Source organism: Cinclus cinclus, chromosome 14 (assembly GCF_963662255.1).
Source record: "Cinclus cinclus chromosome 14, bCinCin1.1, whole genome shotgun sequence".
NCBI lineage: Eukaryota > Metazoa > Chordata > Aves > Passeriformes > Cinclidae > Cinclus > Cinclus cinclus.
Window position 1 is genome coordinate 11,728,741 of NC_085059.1, and position 12,809 is coordinate 11,741,549.

A 12,809-nucleotide genomic window follows, 5' to 3' on the forward strand; every position below is an offset into this window, starting at 1 on the left:
AAACCCAGGCACATCCTGGTTGTCTTCCAGGCAGCATACTGCTTGTCAGCCATCAGAGCATAGTAAACTCAGCAGAAAATTAGGAAGAGATAACAAAATAAACGTACTAAAAGCTTAGGTAATGGCTGAGTTTGAGTCTGAAAGGAAGTGTGCAGGAAGGCAACGCGACACACCTTCCCCCACGCTGCCTTTGCTGTGCCTGGCAGAGCTCTGCCCCTCCAGGAGCTGCTTGCCATGAGCTGCCTCCTGGGACTTGCTGTCAGCCTGGGGAACCTTAAGTGCTACAAGAGCAGCTCACTCAAGGGCAGAGCTGGTTATATCCTTCTGTGGAGGCTATGACTGGCACAGAAGCAGTCCCTGAGCATTCACCTCTGCAATGAGTGAGTCATTCTAGGACACTGTCCTTGTGCTGCCCACCTGCACCCTCAGTGCAGGCACTGTCCAGTCTCCCCTTCCTGCTTAGCCTTTCATCTAAAGATACAGGGAGTCTGTTTGTCCCAGAGACCCCGCCATGTGCTATTCAAGGACAGGTTCAGCCCATTATCCTCAGCTGGGTCTTGCTTTTGTGTCGCAACTGTGATCATACGTGTCTGCAATGCTGGGGCAAGAGTTTTCTTCTGTGTGCATCCTGGATATGCCCCATCTCTGTTTTCATCACTGAAATAGCTCCCAAAGCTCCCAGTGTAAGCGCCTGAGAGTCATTCTCACACTCATTCTCCCAGCATCCCTTAAAAGTTTCTCACAGTAGCCCAAGGACACACAGACAAGGAAATGCAAGCAGGAATTCTGAGTCAGTGGCTGGTGCCCCAACCACTGGGCCAGCAAGAATAACTTGTGCTCTGACTTACGCAACTCGTATTGTTGGGGGTACAAATCTGAGGCCTTGTGCAGGCCTGGTTTTGTTTGACCCTCCATTGGCCACTGACTCCCACTTGAAGCAAATCTCATACTAGGTTATATATACCTGTCAGGTCAGTTATATATTTATTTTAGCTGGTTCCTAATAAAATGCTTAGAATTGCTTGGTGTCGTTCCTAATTAATAAGGTACCATCCATACATCTAGGAGAAAAATCCAGTTGTAACTGCTTGCAACTCATCACCAGTTTAATCCATGTATTTATCATCCAGGACAGCCACTCGACAGTCCCTGTTCCCAGTTTTGTCTGAGGCTCGATAGCAGTCATCACTACACCATGCTGTGCCAGAGCTCAGCCCCAACACTCCTCCAGTTTCCCAGTCCAGGGGTCAGCTGGTGGCTGTTTTTGCCAGCAGCACCATGGTTGTCTGAGTCCCACCCGCAGCCCCAGGCACCACAGGATGTTTTCCAGCCCAGACAGGAATGAAGCAATGCTGCAGCTGTGTCCCCTGCCCATGCTCCCCATACCAGCAGCTTTGAAGATCACACAGGGATTCCCCATGCAAAGGGTGAATTCCCAGCTGGCACCATACCCACCTCCGCAGTTCCTTGGCACCCACAGAGCTGCAGAATAATTGTTTTGAATTAAATTGCTTAAAATGAAGTTGGAAGTGATGCCTGCTGGAGCATCCTCACTGCCTGCTCATGGGGGGTCCTGCAGATGACTGATGGAGAGAGAGCATAGGAATGGCTTTGACCATCCACTGAGCACCTGAGTGGGCTCTCTGGGAAAGGCAGAGGGATGCCTGGAGTAGCCAAATCCTTAACAAAGCACAGTGCTGCTTGGCCTCGGGCTGGCATGGAGCAGCTACGATGCTTGTGCAGGAGCAAGATGCCTCCTCCATTCCCCCTTATGTTTGTGGTTTTGCAGCAATGTGGATGACCCACCACATCCCCACAGAGAGAACCACAGGAAACACCACCTTGCCCCTTGCAGATATCTATTTCATGTAGCTGTCCACAAGTGACCATAGATGAAGCAGCGAGGGGATTGGGAATGATCCGGATCAGCAAGGGAGTGCAGTGCCAGGTTCAACTCCTCTCCTTCTCCCTTCTTCCAGGAGTGCACCGTCCTTCCCAGACCTCAGACATCCCTGGTTTCTACCCCCTGCCCCCCAGTGGAGTCGGCCAGATCACGCCGTCGATGGGATGGTGAGTGAGGAGGGCTCAGCCCTGCACAACCCCAGCCCCGCTGGACACACGGCATGGGCATGGGTCACTGAGCCAACCACTGCTGCTGCTCTCCATGACCTCCACGGTGCTTTGCCCCAGCTTCACCCCTCATGTGTGCTGTGTGAAGAGGGAGGAGAATTTAGCCCTGTCTTGGAGGTGGGAGCAGACCCGTGGAGAAGCTGAAGGCTTCGTCCTGGCTGAGGCATCCCTGGAGAGGGGTTACAGCCTGCCCAGTTCAAAACTGCCTCCTGCTTTACATTTGTCTCTGTGGATTAGGAAACCCAGAAAGAGGTTCCTACCCACCCCTCCAAATCAAGTCTCTTTTATGAGTAGGAGGTAATTTTCTCCCTCGCTGGACTTTTCATCACAAACAGTGCTTTCCCTGAACATGCCACCAGTACGGAGTAATTCTGTGGGATGCTCTCCATCTGCCAGGCCATGGTGTTTCTTGGGATCTGACACACGGGCAAAAAGCAAATAATGGCAGAGACCTGCCAGGAAGCATCCCTGATACCCACAGCCTGGCCACAGCTCAGCCAGTTGGTAACCACTGCCCCAGCAGGCAGGGGAAAAGAGAGACCATGAGCTGGAGGACTCCCAAAATGTACCTCCTGCATGGGCCAGCCCTGCAGAGCATCTTGCAAAGCACAGGCTGTTGGTAAACCTGCCCCAGGGACACAAGTTAAAAATACACCAGTGTGTTCTCTGTGGTCATTGCCACTGGCTTTTGTTCCTTAGACCATGAGCACACCAAGACAGCAGGTCTGGCAGGTCTGCCATGGGGACATCGTCACTTCTCAGATTAAAATTTAATCGCCAGTGATGAGGTAGAGACATTGCAGAGGCTGACAGGGAGACTGATGGCTGCAGGTAACAATTCAGGGTCCTGGGATGAGGAGGAATTGGAAGGCAGGTGATCACAGAGACAGTGGCTAGATTCCCCCAGTGCCAGTGGATAAAACCCTGGCAAAGCCCAGTAGAGAGCTTCAGGTACAAGAACCTTTTGCAGAGTGGGAAAGGGAAAGCTTCTTAAAGCACAAAGTAAAATGTTAGCTTTGGCTTTGTTTTGTTTATTAATTTCATTTTCCAGATATTTAGCCACAAAGAAACAGAGGATGAGGCCTTTGATACAGTTTGGCTTCAAAGAGATTACATTTTGCCTTCTGTGCTAAATCTGCTACTCTTGGGTGATGATTTAACTCCTCATATGATGTAATTCATCCTCAGGAAAAACAAGGACTGCAGTGACTGTGCTGTAACATGAAAGAAATAGTTGGAGCAGGAGAAAGGCGCCTGTTTGTCAAATGGAAGGTCCTCTCCTGGGTTAGGGTGATGCTGTTCAGACAGCCCTGGGCTCATGAAGGGAGAGCAGTCTGGTTTTTTATGGAGATTTTGTGGGGCAGTTGGTGGTAGAGAGAGCTTTCATGGCTGAGAGCTGCTCCAGCATCCATGGGGTTTGGCATCCTCCTGCAGCCTCATCAGATGCCTTCATTCATTAATGGCTAATAGAGCAGATACGGTAAAGCAACAAATGGCCTGACAGAGAATGGCATCTTGAGGCACATTTGTCTAATAGAGGTTTTGCTCATTCTTTTCCTTGCTCAAAATGTATGGAAAGAGCCCCAAACACGCTTGTGGAGTGTCTGCTCCTCAGCTGAGGCTCAGCACACTGCTGTGGGTGGGTGCAGAACTGAAGCCTGGCAGGTTCATGGCAGCATTCCCCCCATGCCACCAGCAGGCAGCAGGGGTTGTGTGCCAGGGATGCATCCCAGAGAAGCTGTGGCTGCCCCATCCCTGGAGATGTTCAAGGCCAGGTTGGATGGGATCTTGAGCAACCTGGTCTAGGGGAAGGTGTTCCTGCCCATGGCAGGGGATTGGACCTGGATGATCTTCAAGGTTCCTTCCTGCGCGGACCATTACAGGATTCTATGGTTGTGCTGGTGCCACCAAGTCAGCTGCCAGACCAGGGCAGCTACACATGGGAAGCAACTTTTCCTCCACAAAAGGATGGGATCCACTTTTCCTGCTCCTGACAGACAGGAGCTGGACAGAAACTGGTTTTGTTCTCACCAAACGCTTCAGGAGGAGGAGCTGCAATCACTCTCTCTGTAATTAAGCTGGGATGACAGTCAGATAAAAGCTTCCAAGAGTCCAGTCAAGTGAGTTTTTCTTATGGAAGCTTGGCAGTTAACATTAGCCAGGAACCTGCAAATCATGTCACTCACCTGTGCCTGGGGCCAAGCACAGTGGTGCCATGGCAGCCTCTCCTTCACCATCCCACAGCCTTTTTTTCTGAGCCACCCTCCCATCACCAGGTGATCCTCTGGAAACAGGCTGAGAGAGCTGGGGTTGTTCAGCCTGGAGAAGTTTTCTGGGAGGCCTCAGACTCCCTTCCTGTACCTAAAAGGAGCTTATAAAAAAGAAAGAGGGGGACTTTTTATATGGGCAGATAGTGATATGACAAAGGGGAACAGTTTTGAACTAAAAGAGGAGAGTTAGGTCAGATGTTGGGAAGATCTTTACACAGAGGGTGGTGAGGCCCTGGCACAGGTTGCCCACAGACATTGCAGCTGCCCCATCCCTGGAGGTGTTCATGGTCAGGATGGACAGGGCTTGGAGCAGCTGGATCTAGTGAAAAGTCCTGGCCCATGGCAGGAGTTTGGAATGAGATGAACTTTAAGGTCCCTTCCAACCCAAACTATGATACAGGCTGTAATCATGCACTCCCAACCATCAGGGACCGATTTTGCAGTTGCTTTAATTTACATGTATGTCAGAGGGACATGGGATGAAGCTGCAAGTGCCTGACTCCATTCCTATCCCAATATCCCAGCCTCTGGAGTAGCAGGTCACTTCTGGATTAGCTCCAAGTGTTTTCTTGGCCCTGGGGCAGCCGCCTACAAAGGTTGTTTCAGTTTCCTGGTGTGCAGCAACACTTGGCTGTTGGTGTGTTTATACCCACCAACATCTGAGGGGTCAGAGAGGGCTTCTTCCTGCCAGGGTATAAACAGCCCTGACTGCCTTTCCTGCAGACAGATCCCACTGATTTCAGTCAAGCCAATGCACAGCAGCAGGAACAGGACCCTCCTTCCTGCCCAGTGCAGCTCAGGGGTCTGACTGCTGCCACACTGTCATTATTCCTCATCAGGGCAGAAACTTGTCTTTAGCCCTGAAAAATCCCAGGCATCCAGGAGCTTGGGTCTTTCACAGTGCATCACACTTAATGATAATGGACATTTTGTGGATTTTTTCATCATTAGAACTGAAAATAACTGGTCCTGGGTTTAGGTACAGCTCTGTGCAGCCTGGCCAGAGGAACGTGAGTACCAGTACAATTGGACTTCCATGGTGCCCCATCCCTGAAAGTGTTGAAGGCCAGGTTGGGATGGGGCTTGGAGCAACCTGGTATAGTGGAAGATGTCCCTGCTCATGGCAGGGTGGGTTGGAATGAGATGAGCTTTAAGCCCCTTCCAACCTAAACCATTCTGTGATTTGGACGTCCTTTCCAAGCTAAACCGTTCTGTAATTCTATGATCTCAGTTTCCAGATGCAGTTTTAGGCTAGAAGCATCTTTTGGCAGATTTGCAGAACAAGCCAAAGCATTTTTTTTTTAGCTATTTCCATATGAAAATGTGGGGGTTCCCTTGCTGGGAACAAGAAGGAACTTCCTGCACAGCTATTTTACTATCTCAAAAATAATTTCCAGCCACAGGTCTAATACATGCCTGGTCCCCAGTATAAAACAACTTTCAAAAAGAATGCAAGGCTGTGCTTTTGGCTTCTTTAAAACTGATGGGTGTCCTTAAAAGGATGTGCTGGGGAAATCAGAGCATTCCTAAAGCACAAAGGCAGGGTAGGTACCTTCTCTCCAGACTCCAGGAGTCTCCTGTGCTTGGGGCGTCACAGAGTAGATGAAGTTGGAAGTGACCAGTGGGTCATCTGGACCAACCTCCCTGCTCAAGCAGAGTTGTTCCAGAGCAAATGGCACAGGATTGCATCCAAACAGTCCTGGGATATCTCCAGTAAGGGAACCTTCACACTCACTCTGGGAAATTCCTATTCCAGTGCTTGGTCACAACACAGTAAGGAAGTTTTCCTCATATTTATCCTCCTGGTGCAGCTTCTTATGCACCACACAGAGAATCTGAACATGCTTTAGTTTTTGTTTTTTTTGGTCACACTGTGCTCTTTTGAGCTTCTTCTTCTCTGCAATAGCAACCTCTGATTTTTCAGCACACCTCTGCACTTTGCATTGTTATTGGGTAAAGCTGCAGTGTTAGTCAGTACCAGGGGCAGAAGGGGATCAGAATTGGATCCAGCTTTTGTAGGAAGGCACAGGTTCTCTCAAAATAACATCCAAAACCCACGCTGCCCCTCAAGCCTGAGGGACACTGAGTGTCCATCCAACCAGAGGCATAAGTGCACTGAGTCCCATTAGCAAAGGGTATCTTTAGGACATACCACGTAGCTGTGGATACTTTATAGACTCTTTCTTCCTGATCCCAGGCAGAGCCAGTCTGTCTATCCGCTCCCGTCATGTGGATTTAGACAGCCGTATTCGTCAGCGCTTTCTGCTGGGGCTTCTTTCTCCAGGTGAGTATGAGCTGTGTGAGACAGGGCAGCTCGTCTGGTCATGCAGCTTGCAGTTTGTGCAGCAGGAGCTTGCAGCAGACCACAGCCACCCAGGGACAGCCACACACCCTGCCCAGGGTAGCCATGGGAAGAGAAGGTGCTTTTAAGCAGTGACTGGACCAAAGGGTGCTCAGGGGAATATTGAGGATGAAGGATGCACAATGGTTGGGTTTTATTCAGCAGAACTCTAAAGAGAGTCAAAAACTCCAGCCTTCAGCTCAGCATTGGGAAGATGGGGTGGAATCCATTGCTCGTGATTTTGCTCTTGTGTCACTAACCCTAATCCTGAATAGGTCACTTCTGCCACGACTGCTTTGCTCTGCAGAGATGGATCAGGTTTACTTGGTCTCAGCTTTAGAAGCAGGACAGGAGAGGATAATGATTTGCTGCCCTCCCGTCGGCACAAGTCAGTTCTGTGAGATATAAACGCAGTTTCTGGGTTTGGGTGAGCAAAATGCATCCCCTGTGGATGGGGATCAGAGCCCAGCTCTTTCAGGCGTGCTGTGCTGCTGGGCAAAGCTGTCGTGGCTCTGTAGGGATGCCAGGGCCACATCAGCTTTTGCTTCTGCTTCATGTTGTCCTGAAGGGCTGTCGGTGGAGATTTCCCATGGGAAAACCATGCAAACCCTTGCTCATGCAAGCCCTTAGCCACGCAGAAACCTGGATCCATGAAACCCTCGATCCATACAACACTTGATCCATACATGCTTTGATCCATGGAGCCCCTTAGCCTTGCAAAAGAGGGAAGGGAGTGCTGCCAACCCTCCTTTCTCGCAAGATATTACCCATGCACGGCCTCAAAAGTGAAGGAAAGAGGAGCTAACGGTTCCCTGTGGAGCCCCAGCAGCCTCCCTGAGCTCCTGCCTGCAGGATTCTGGGGCGGATTTTGCAGCACTGCTGCAGCCGAGAAAGTGCACCTGGTCAGATAAGGATCAGACTGTGCTGGTGGATTAAATTAAACAGCTTTTCTTTTTGTGCCAGCATATCTAATGAACAGTTCATCTCCCATGGGCAATTCTGCCATCTCGAGCAGCAGTCATAAAGTGGCAAGCCTGGCAAAGATGACTTTGCTGGCTTTATCCTCCAAAACTCTGGAGAGAGCTAATGAAGCCTGAGAGCTAATGAGACCTCTCATGATCTCAGCCCATGTTGTGGAGAGCACTGCTTAGCCAAGGAGTACCTCCTAGAGTTGTAGTAGGGTTCATGTTCAGACTTAGTCTATTTCTGTTAAAAGAAGGGTGTGGGGTGGTCCTAATCTCTCCCATCCAAACCCCAGGTTGAGTTTGTTGTTCCGTTCTGCAGTGCTAATGAGATACTGCAACAGCAGAGATTTGCGTAGCTAAAACTGCTGTGTGAAAGCACTCTTGATCTCGGCCTGCTGCAGGTGGGTTCCCTCACTGTAGCACTGGATCCTTTCCATCCACATGCCCATGGCTTGACCAGCCATGCCAGAAGGGTGACCCAGGGGTGGTGGGGACTGCCTGCCCCCCACCAGTCTGGCAGCACCTGCGTGCTTTCCGTGTCCTTGCTTTCCGTCTGCTTCCACCACGTCAGAGTGCGCTCCGAGGGACACCACCCTGGCTGCCTGGCATCCACAGTGTCCCCAGCCCAGCGCAGCCCTCCTGGCATGGCTCACCCACTCTCTGTTGCAGGTTCACTCACCCGCTGATGCTGGGCTCTGGCATGCACACCACAGGCATCCCGCACCCCGCCATTGTGCCCCATTCCGGCAAGCAAGAGATGGAGCACTACGACCGAAACATGTGAGTGAGAAGTGCTGGCTCAGCAGCATCAGCACCTCAACACCCATTTCATTTGTCACTCTCAGTGCTCAAACAGGGGAAAGATGGATAAACGCTGAGCTGTGCGCCCACCCCCCCCACCTGCTCATGCTGTTGGGTTATTTTGGGGTCAGGTCTTCTGGTGGCTCTGATGCTGACAGCCCCTCCTTTTGCCCCACCAAGGAAACCTCAGCCAGAACCAAAGAGAGAGAAGGAAGCCAAGAAGCCCACTATTAAGAAGCCCCTGAATGCTTTCATGTTGTATATGAAAGAAATGCGGGCAAAAGTCATCGCTGAGTGCACCCTGAAAGAGAGTGCTGCCATCAACCAGATCTTGGGAAGGAGGGTAAGAGCTCACGGGGCCCAGCGTCATCACCTAATGTCATCACCTAATGCCACATCCCTGTCTCTTGCAGCTGCTCTTAAGTACATAACAAGAATCTGCTTCAAATCTGGGTGCTCTTATGCCATGAACACAAGGGGCCAGATGTGCCCTGGGGTGGGGTGGCCATGGTGGGCTGGGCTGGGAGAGGACTGCAGGGCCACACTTCACTGCTGCTTGTCCTTGCAGTGGCACGCGCTGTCCCGAGAGGAACAAGCCAAGTACTATGAACTGGCTCGCAAGGAACGGCAGCTCCACATGCAGCTCTACCCCGGCTGGTCTGCCAGAGACAACTATGTGAGTGCCACCGTGCTTGGACCCCCACCCTATGGCATGGCCCAAAATGGCCTGAGGGGCTGACTGGTGTTTATACCAAACACGTGATCCTGGCAATGCCATTCCTGGCAGCACAAGGGCCGTAGAAATTCACATTTCAGGAGTATTTTGAATGCCCTCTTGGCTTATTGCCTGTCTAAAAGATGAATGATACCCCAGCAACCACAAGCATTTATTTGCGTATTGTCCAAGCAAATAAAAATAGAAAGGAAGAGAAGCTTTTAAGTGCTGTGGATATAGCTTTGGAAATATAATTTCATGGAAGCAAACTGCTCTGTGCATCTTGAACAGCAGCTGAGGTATCTGTGAGGGTGGTGAGGCCCTGGCTCAGGTTGCCCAGAGAAGCTGTGGATGCCCCATCCCTGGAAGTGTTCAAGGCCAGGTTGGACAGGGCTTGGAGCAACTGGGTCTAGTGGAAGGTGTCCCTGCTCATGTCAGGGGGCTGGAACAGGATGTGTTTGAGGTTCCTTTCAGCCCAAATAATTCTATGATTCTTTGATTTTAAATAGTGGCTCTTTTTGTAGGGAGTCCTTCCTTGTAACTTTCATGACTCTTTTGATATTACATGCCTAACAAGCTCATTAGTGATCTGAAGCAAAGCACACATAAGTCTTCAGATGTCCAGCCACGCACCTCCATCAATTCTCTCACAGGCACTTTCTTAACCCCTGGGAATTGCACAGTGAGTGCCCATCCTTTCCGCACTGACTCCAGCCCTCCTTCCAGAATGACAGAACTCCACCAAGGGCAAGAAAACACCTGTAAACAGACCCAAACCACGCCAAACTCCCCCCCAAAACAGAGGGCAGAGATGATGCAGAAAAAGCAGAGGTGATGGGAAGCCCCTGGCCTGCATTTTGATGGGCACACATCCGGAGGGCATCAGTATTGCTGAGAGCATGGCACCACCTTCCTCCAAGACCAAGCACATCCTCCATGGAAATCCCAGTCCTGTATCATTTTCATCTGGTTCTTTGGGGAACCAAAGGCTGGTTCCTTTCTCCAGAAGATAGATGGTGGGCTCCAAAAGTGCATATTGGGCTTCCCAGCACTGTAAGCCAGCTGGTTAGGGTGTTGTAGTTCTTGGAAGAAGTGCTTTTCTCTCCAAATTTGACAGGGATGAGGAGGAGGAGGAAGAGGAATGTAGGTCACTTGTGCAGCACGTGATGCAGTTATCAGGCAGGAAATACAGTTGCTCCCCCACTGTAGAAAAAGCTTACCACAGCTCTGAGCTTTCCACCTTCACTCAAACCACAAGAAGTCATACAAGAAGTCACAGATTAAAGGCAGCCCTGGGACCTGCCTATGCCACACAACCAGATTTGCTCCCATGCTGCTGTGCCCTCATTAATCAGCTCATTAGGGGATGAGGGGAGGTGCTGCATCTTGTGAATCAGAGAGGCAGTTCGGGGATAAAATAGGACTTTTCTATTAGTGAAAGAAGAATGAGAGATGGGTCCAGAACTGCAAAAGCACTGAAATAGATTAGTATTATTTAAAAATAAATTACTGGGGATTTCCTAAAACCTTCTTTCCCATTTGGAATCAGGGAATATCAAGAACCAGTTTCAGTTTGGGTGTAAGGCACCACACTAAAGTATGTTTTGGAAATAGGAAAGGTTCTAAAATAGACCAAGTGCTTTTTAGAAACATAAGGAGAAGGAATAAGGATATGACAGGAGCATTAGCTCTTGATCATACCCTCTCCACTGCATGCTACAAATATTGTTTAATTCTATTAATCTCATTAAGCTTATTAATTAAATTATCAATTAATCAAAGCAATAATGGGTGGGATCCCCAGGTGAGATGCATCAGAGTGGGCTGAGGAGTTCTGGCAAGAGCTGACAGAGGTGCTGAACAGCACAGGCACAGGCACTGACTTTATTACAGCTGGTTTACATCCACTAACATTGTCCCTCACACTTTCTGACACAGCCTGCAGCATAAGTCCAGGTCTTACCTGCATTTGCAGCATAGTCCTGGACTCATAAACCATAGCATGGACCAGTGTGTTGGGAAGAAGTTGGAGCAGACATGGGAGCAGGAGTGGGGACATGGCTGCCATGGCCTCTTGAGTTTATTGCAGTTTCTAAATATGCACAGATCTCATGCAAAGTGCTGAGCCAAAATGCCTATGATGCTTGATCCGGGGGTATTGGAAATGAAGGTTAATCCCCAAGAAAAGGCACAAGTCCAGAATGAATTTGTGCTGCGCAGAAGCCGTAGCAAGTGTGCAAAAAACACATTTGGGTTTCACTTTGAATGTTCCACCTGGGTTTCTTACAAGCATTGGAATAGGATGAGGAAAAAGGAAGGGGACACCCTCATAGATGAACCTGAGTAGTCCCTTTGCAGCCTTTTCCAGTTCATCTCCCCCTGGAATGGGCTGAGCCAGCAGCACCATGGCTCTTATTGGATATTACCTGGGAGGTAGCAGCCATCCCCAGCACCCAGTCCAGCCCCAAAAACCCTGCACAGCACCCTTGCTTTTCTGGAGCACAGGTAACGATTTCCTTCGATTTCCTAGGGGAAAAAGAAGAGACGAACACGAGAAAAGCAGCAAGATTCCAACTCAGGTAAGTGTGTGCAGCCTGGCAGCTGTTCCTGCTTTCCTACTCAGATGGGAGAATCCAAAGCAGTTGTTGGATTTTACCGTGTTTTCTTCTATTCTCCTAAACTTAACTAGAGAAATACACATTCATTATTTTTTAAGCCATGGTAAGTTAACATTTCTGTGATTTTTTTTTTTTTTAATAGACATGTTTGATTTAGACTGTGGGTAGTCTGTGAAAATTGTAAAGTTTGGATTTTGGCAAGTGTATAATAACTTCATATAAACTATCACTAAACTTTATCTGTTGAAAATATCCAAGGTGAATGTCCCCATCAGACCTACAAATGTTATTAACTAAAGAAAGCTCCTCTCAAATGTATCCATATTGTGTGGGGGATGAAATGTAGTGGCAGGACTGAAGATCATTCATGGTACTGTCCAAGTTTGATTGTCATTTCAAAGTAATATAGAGTTGAAACAAAGTCATACTAAACCCCACCTCCCTGTACCACCCTGCTGATTAGAAAAGGACCTTTCAACAGATTTCAGCTGGTCACAGACACATTTCCATCATCCAAGGCTATTCATATGCTGATTTCAGAAGTATTTCTTCGGTATCAGGAATAAACATTATCTGGACCAATAAATATTCATTAAAAAGGGAATCATTATCAAGAGATGTGCCCCAGTAATACCTTCAGTTTAATTAACACTGTTGATCTCATTCAGTGCTGAAGTTGATAAGAATACAGGCTTTTAGGCCTTTATGCATTTATGCATTGTATGTTTATATATATATCCATATATATGTCTTGTCTGTGTGACACAGAAATGATAATTTTGCCCGTTACAGATTGAAAACCAACTATTGGTCGTACACAATGAGACATTGATGGTGGTTGAAAGACAGAGGCTGAATCCAATACACAAATGTGCTGTGTGCTGTTCTAATCTCATTTACAACACCAGCAAAAAACATGATGTGCCTGAAAACAAACAGGAATTCACCCTAATGAGTCCCTTAATTTTA

At 48.8% G+C, this 12,809-nt stretch overlaps 1 protein-coding gene across 2 annotated transcripts in view; it reads left to right on the forward strand.

Moving 5' to 3' along the window:
• TCF7 (transcription factor 7) overlaps positions 1 to 12,809 on the forward strand; it is a 69,812-nt gene that overhangs the window by 52,012 nt on the left and 4,991 nt on the right. For both annotated transcript variants that reach the window (XM_062502295.1, XM_062502296.1), the window contains exons 5-9: positions 1,980 to 2,070; positions 8,376 to 8,486; positions 8,688 to 8,850; positions 9,076 to 9,183; positions 11,753 to 11,801. In XM_062502295.1, coding sequence (XP_062358279.1) covers positions 1,980 to 2,070; positions 8,376 to 8,486; positions 8,688 to 8,850; positions 9,076 to 9,183; positions 11,753 to 11,801 — 522 coding nt within the window. The remainder of the gene's footprint in view (positions 1 to 1,979; positions 2,071 to 8,375; positions 8,487 to 8,687; positions 8,851 to 9,075; positions 9,184 to 11,752; positions 11,802 to 12,809) is intronic.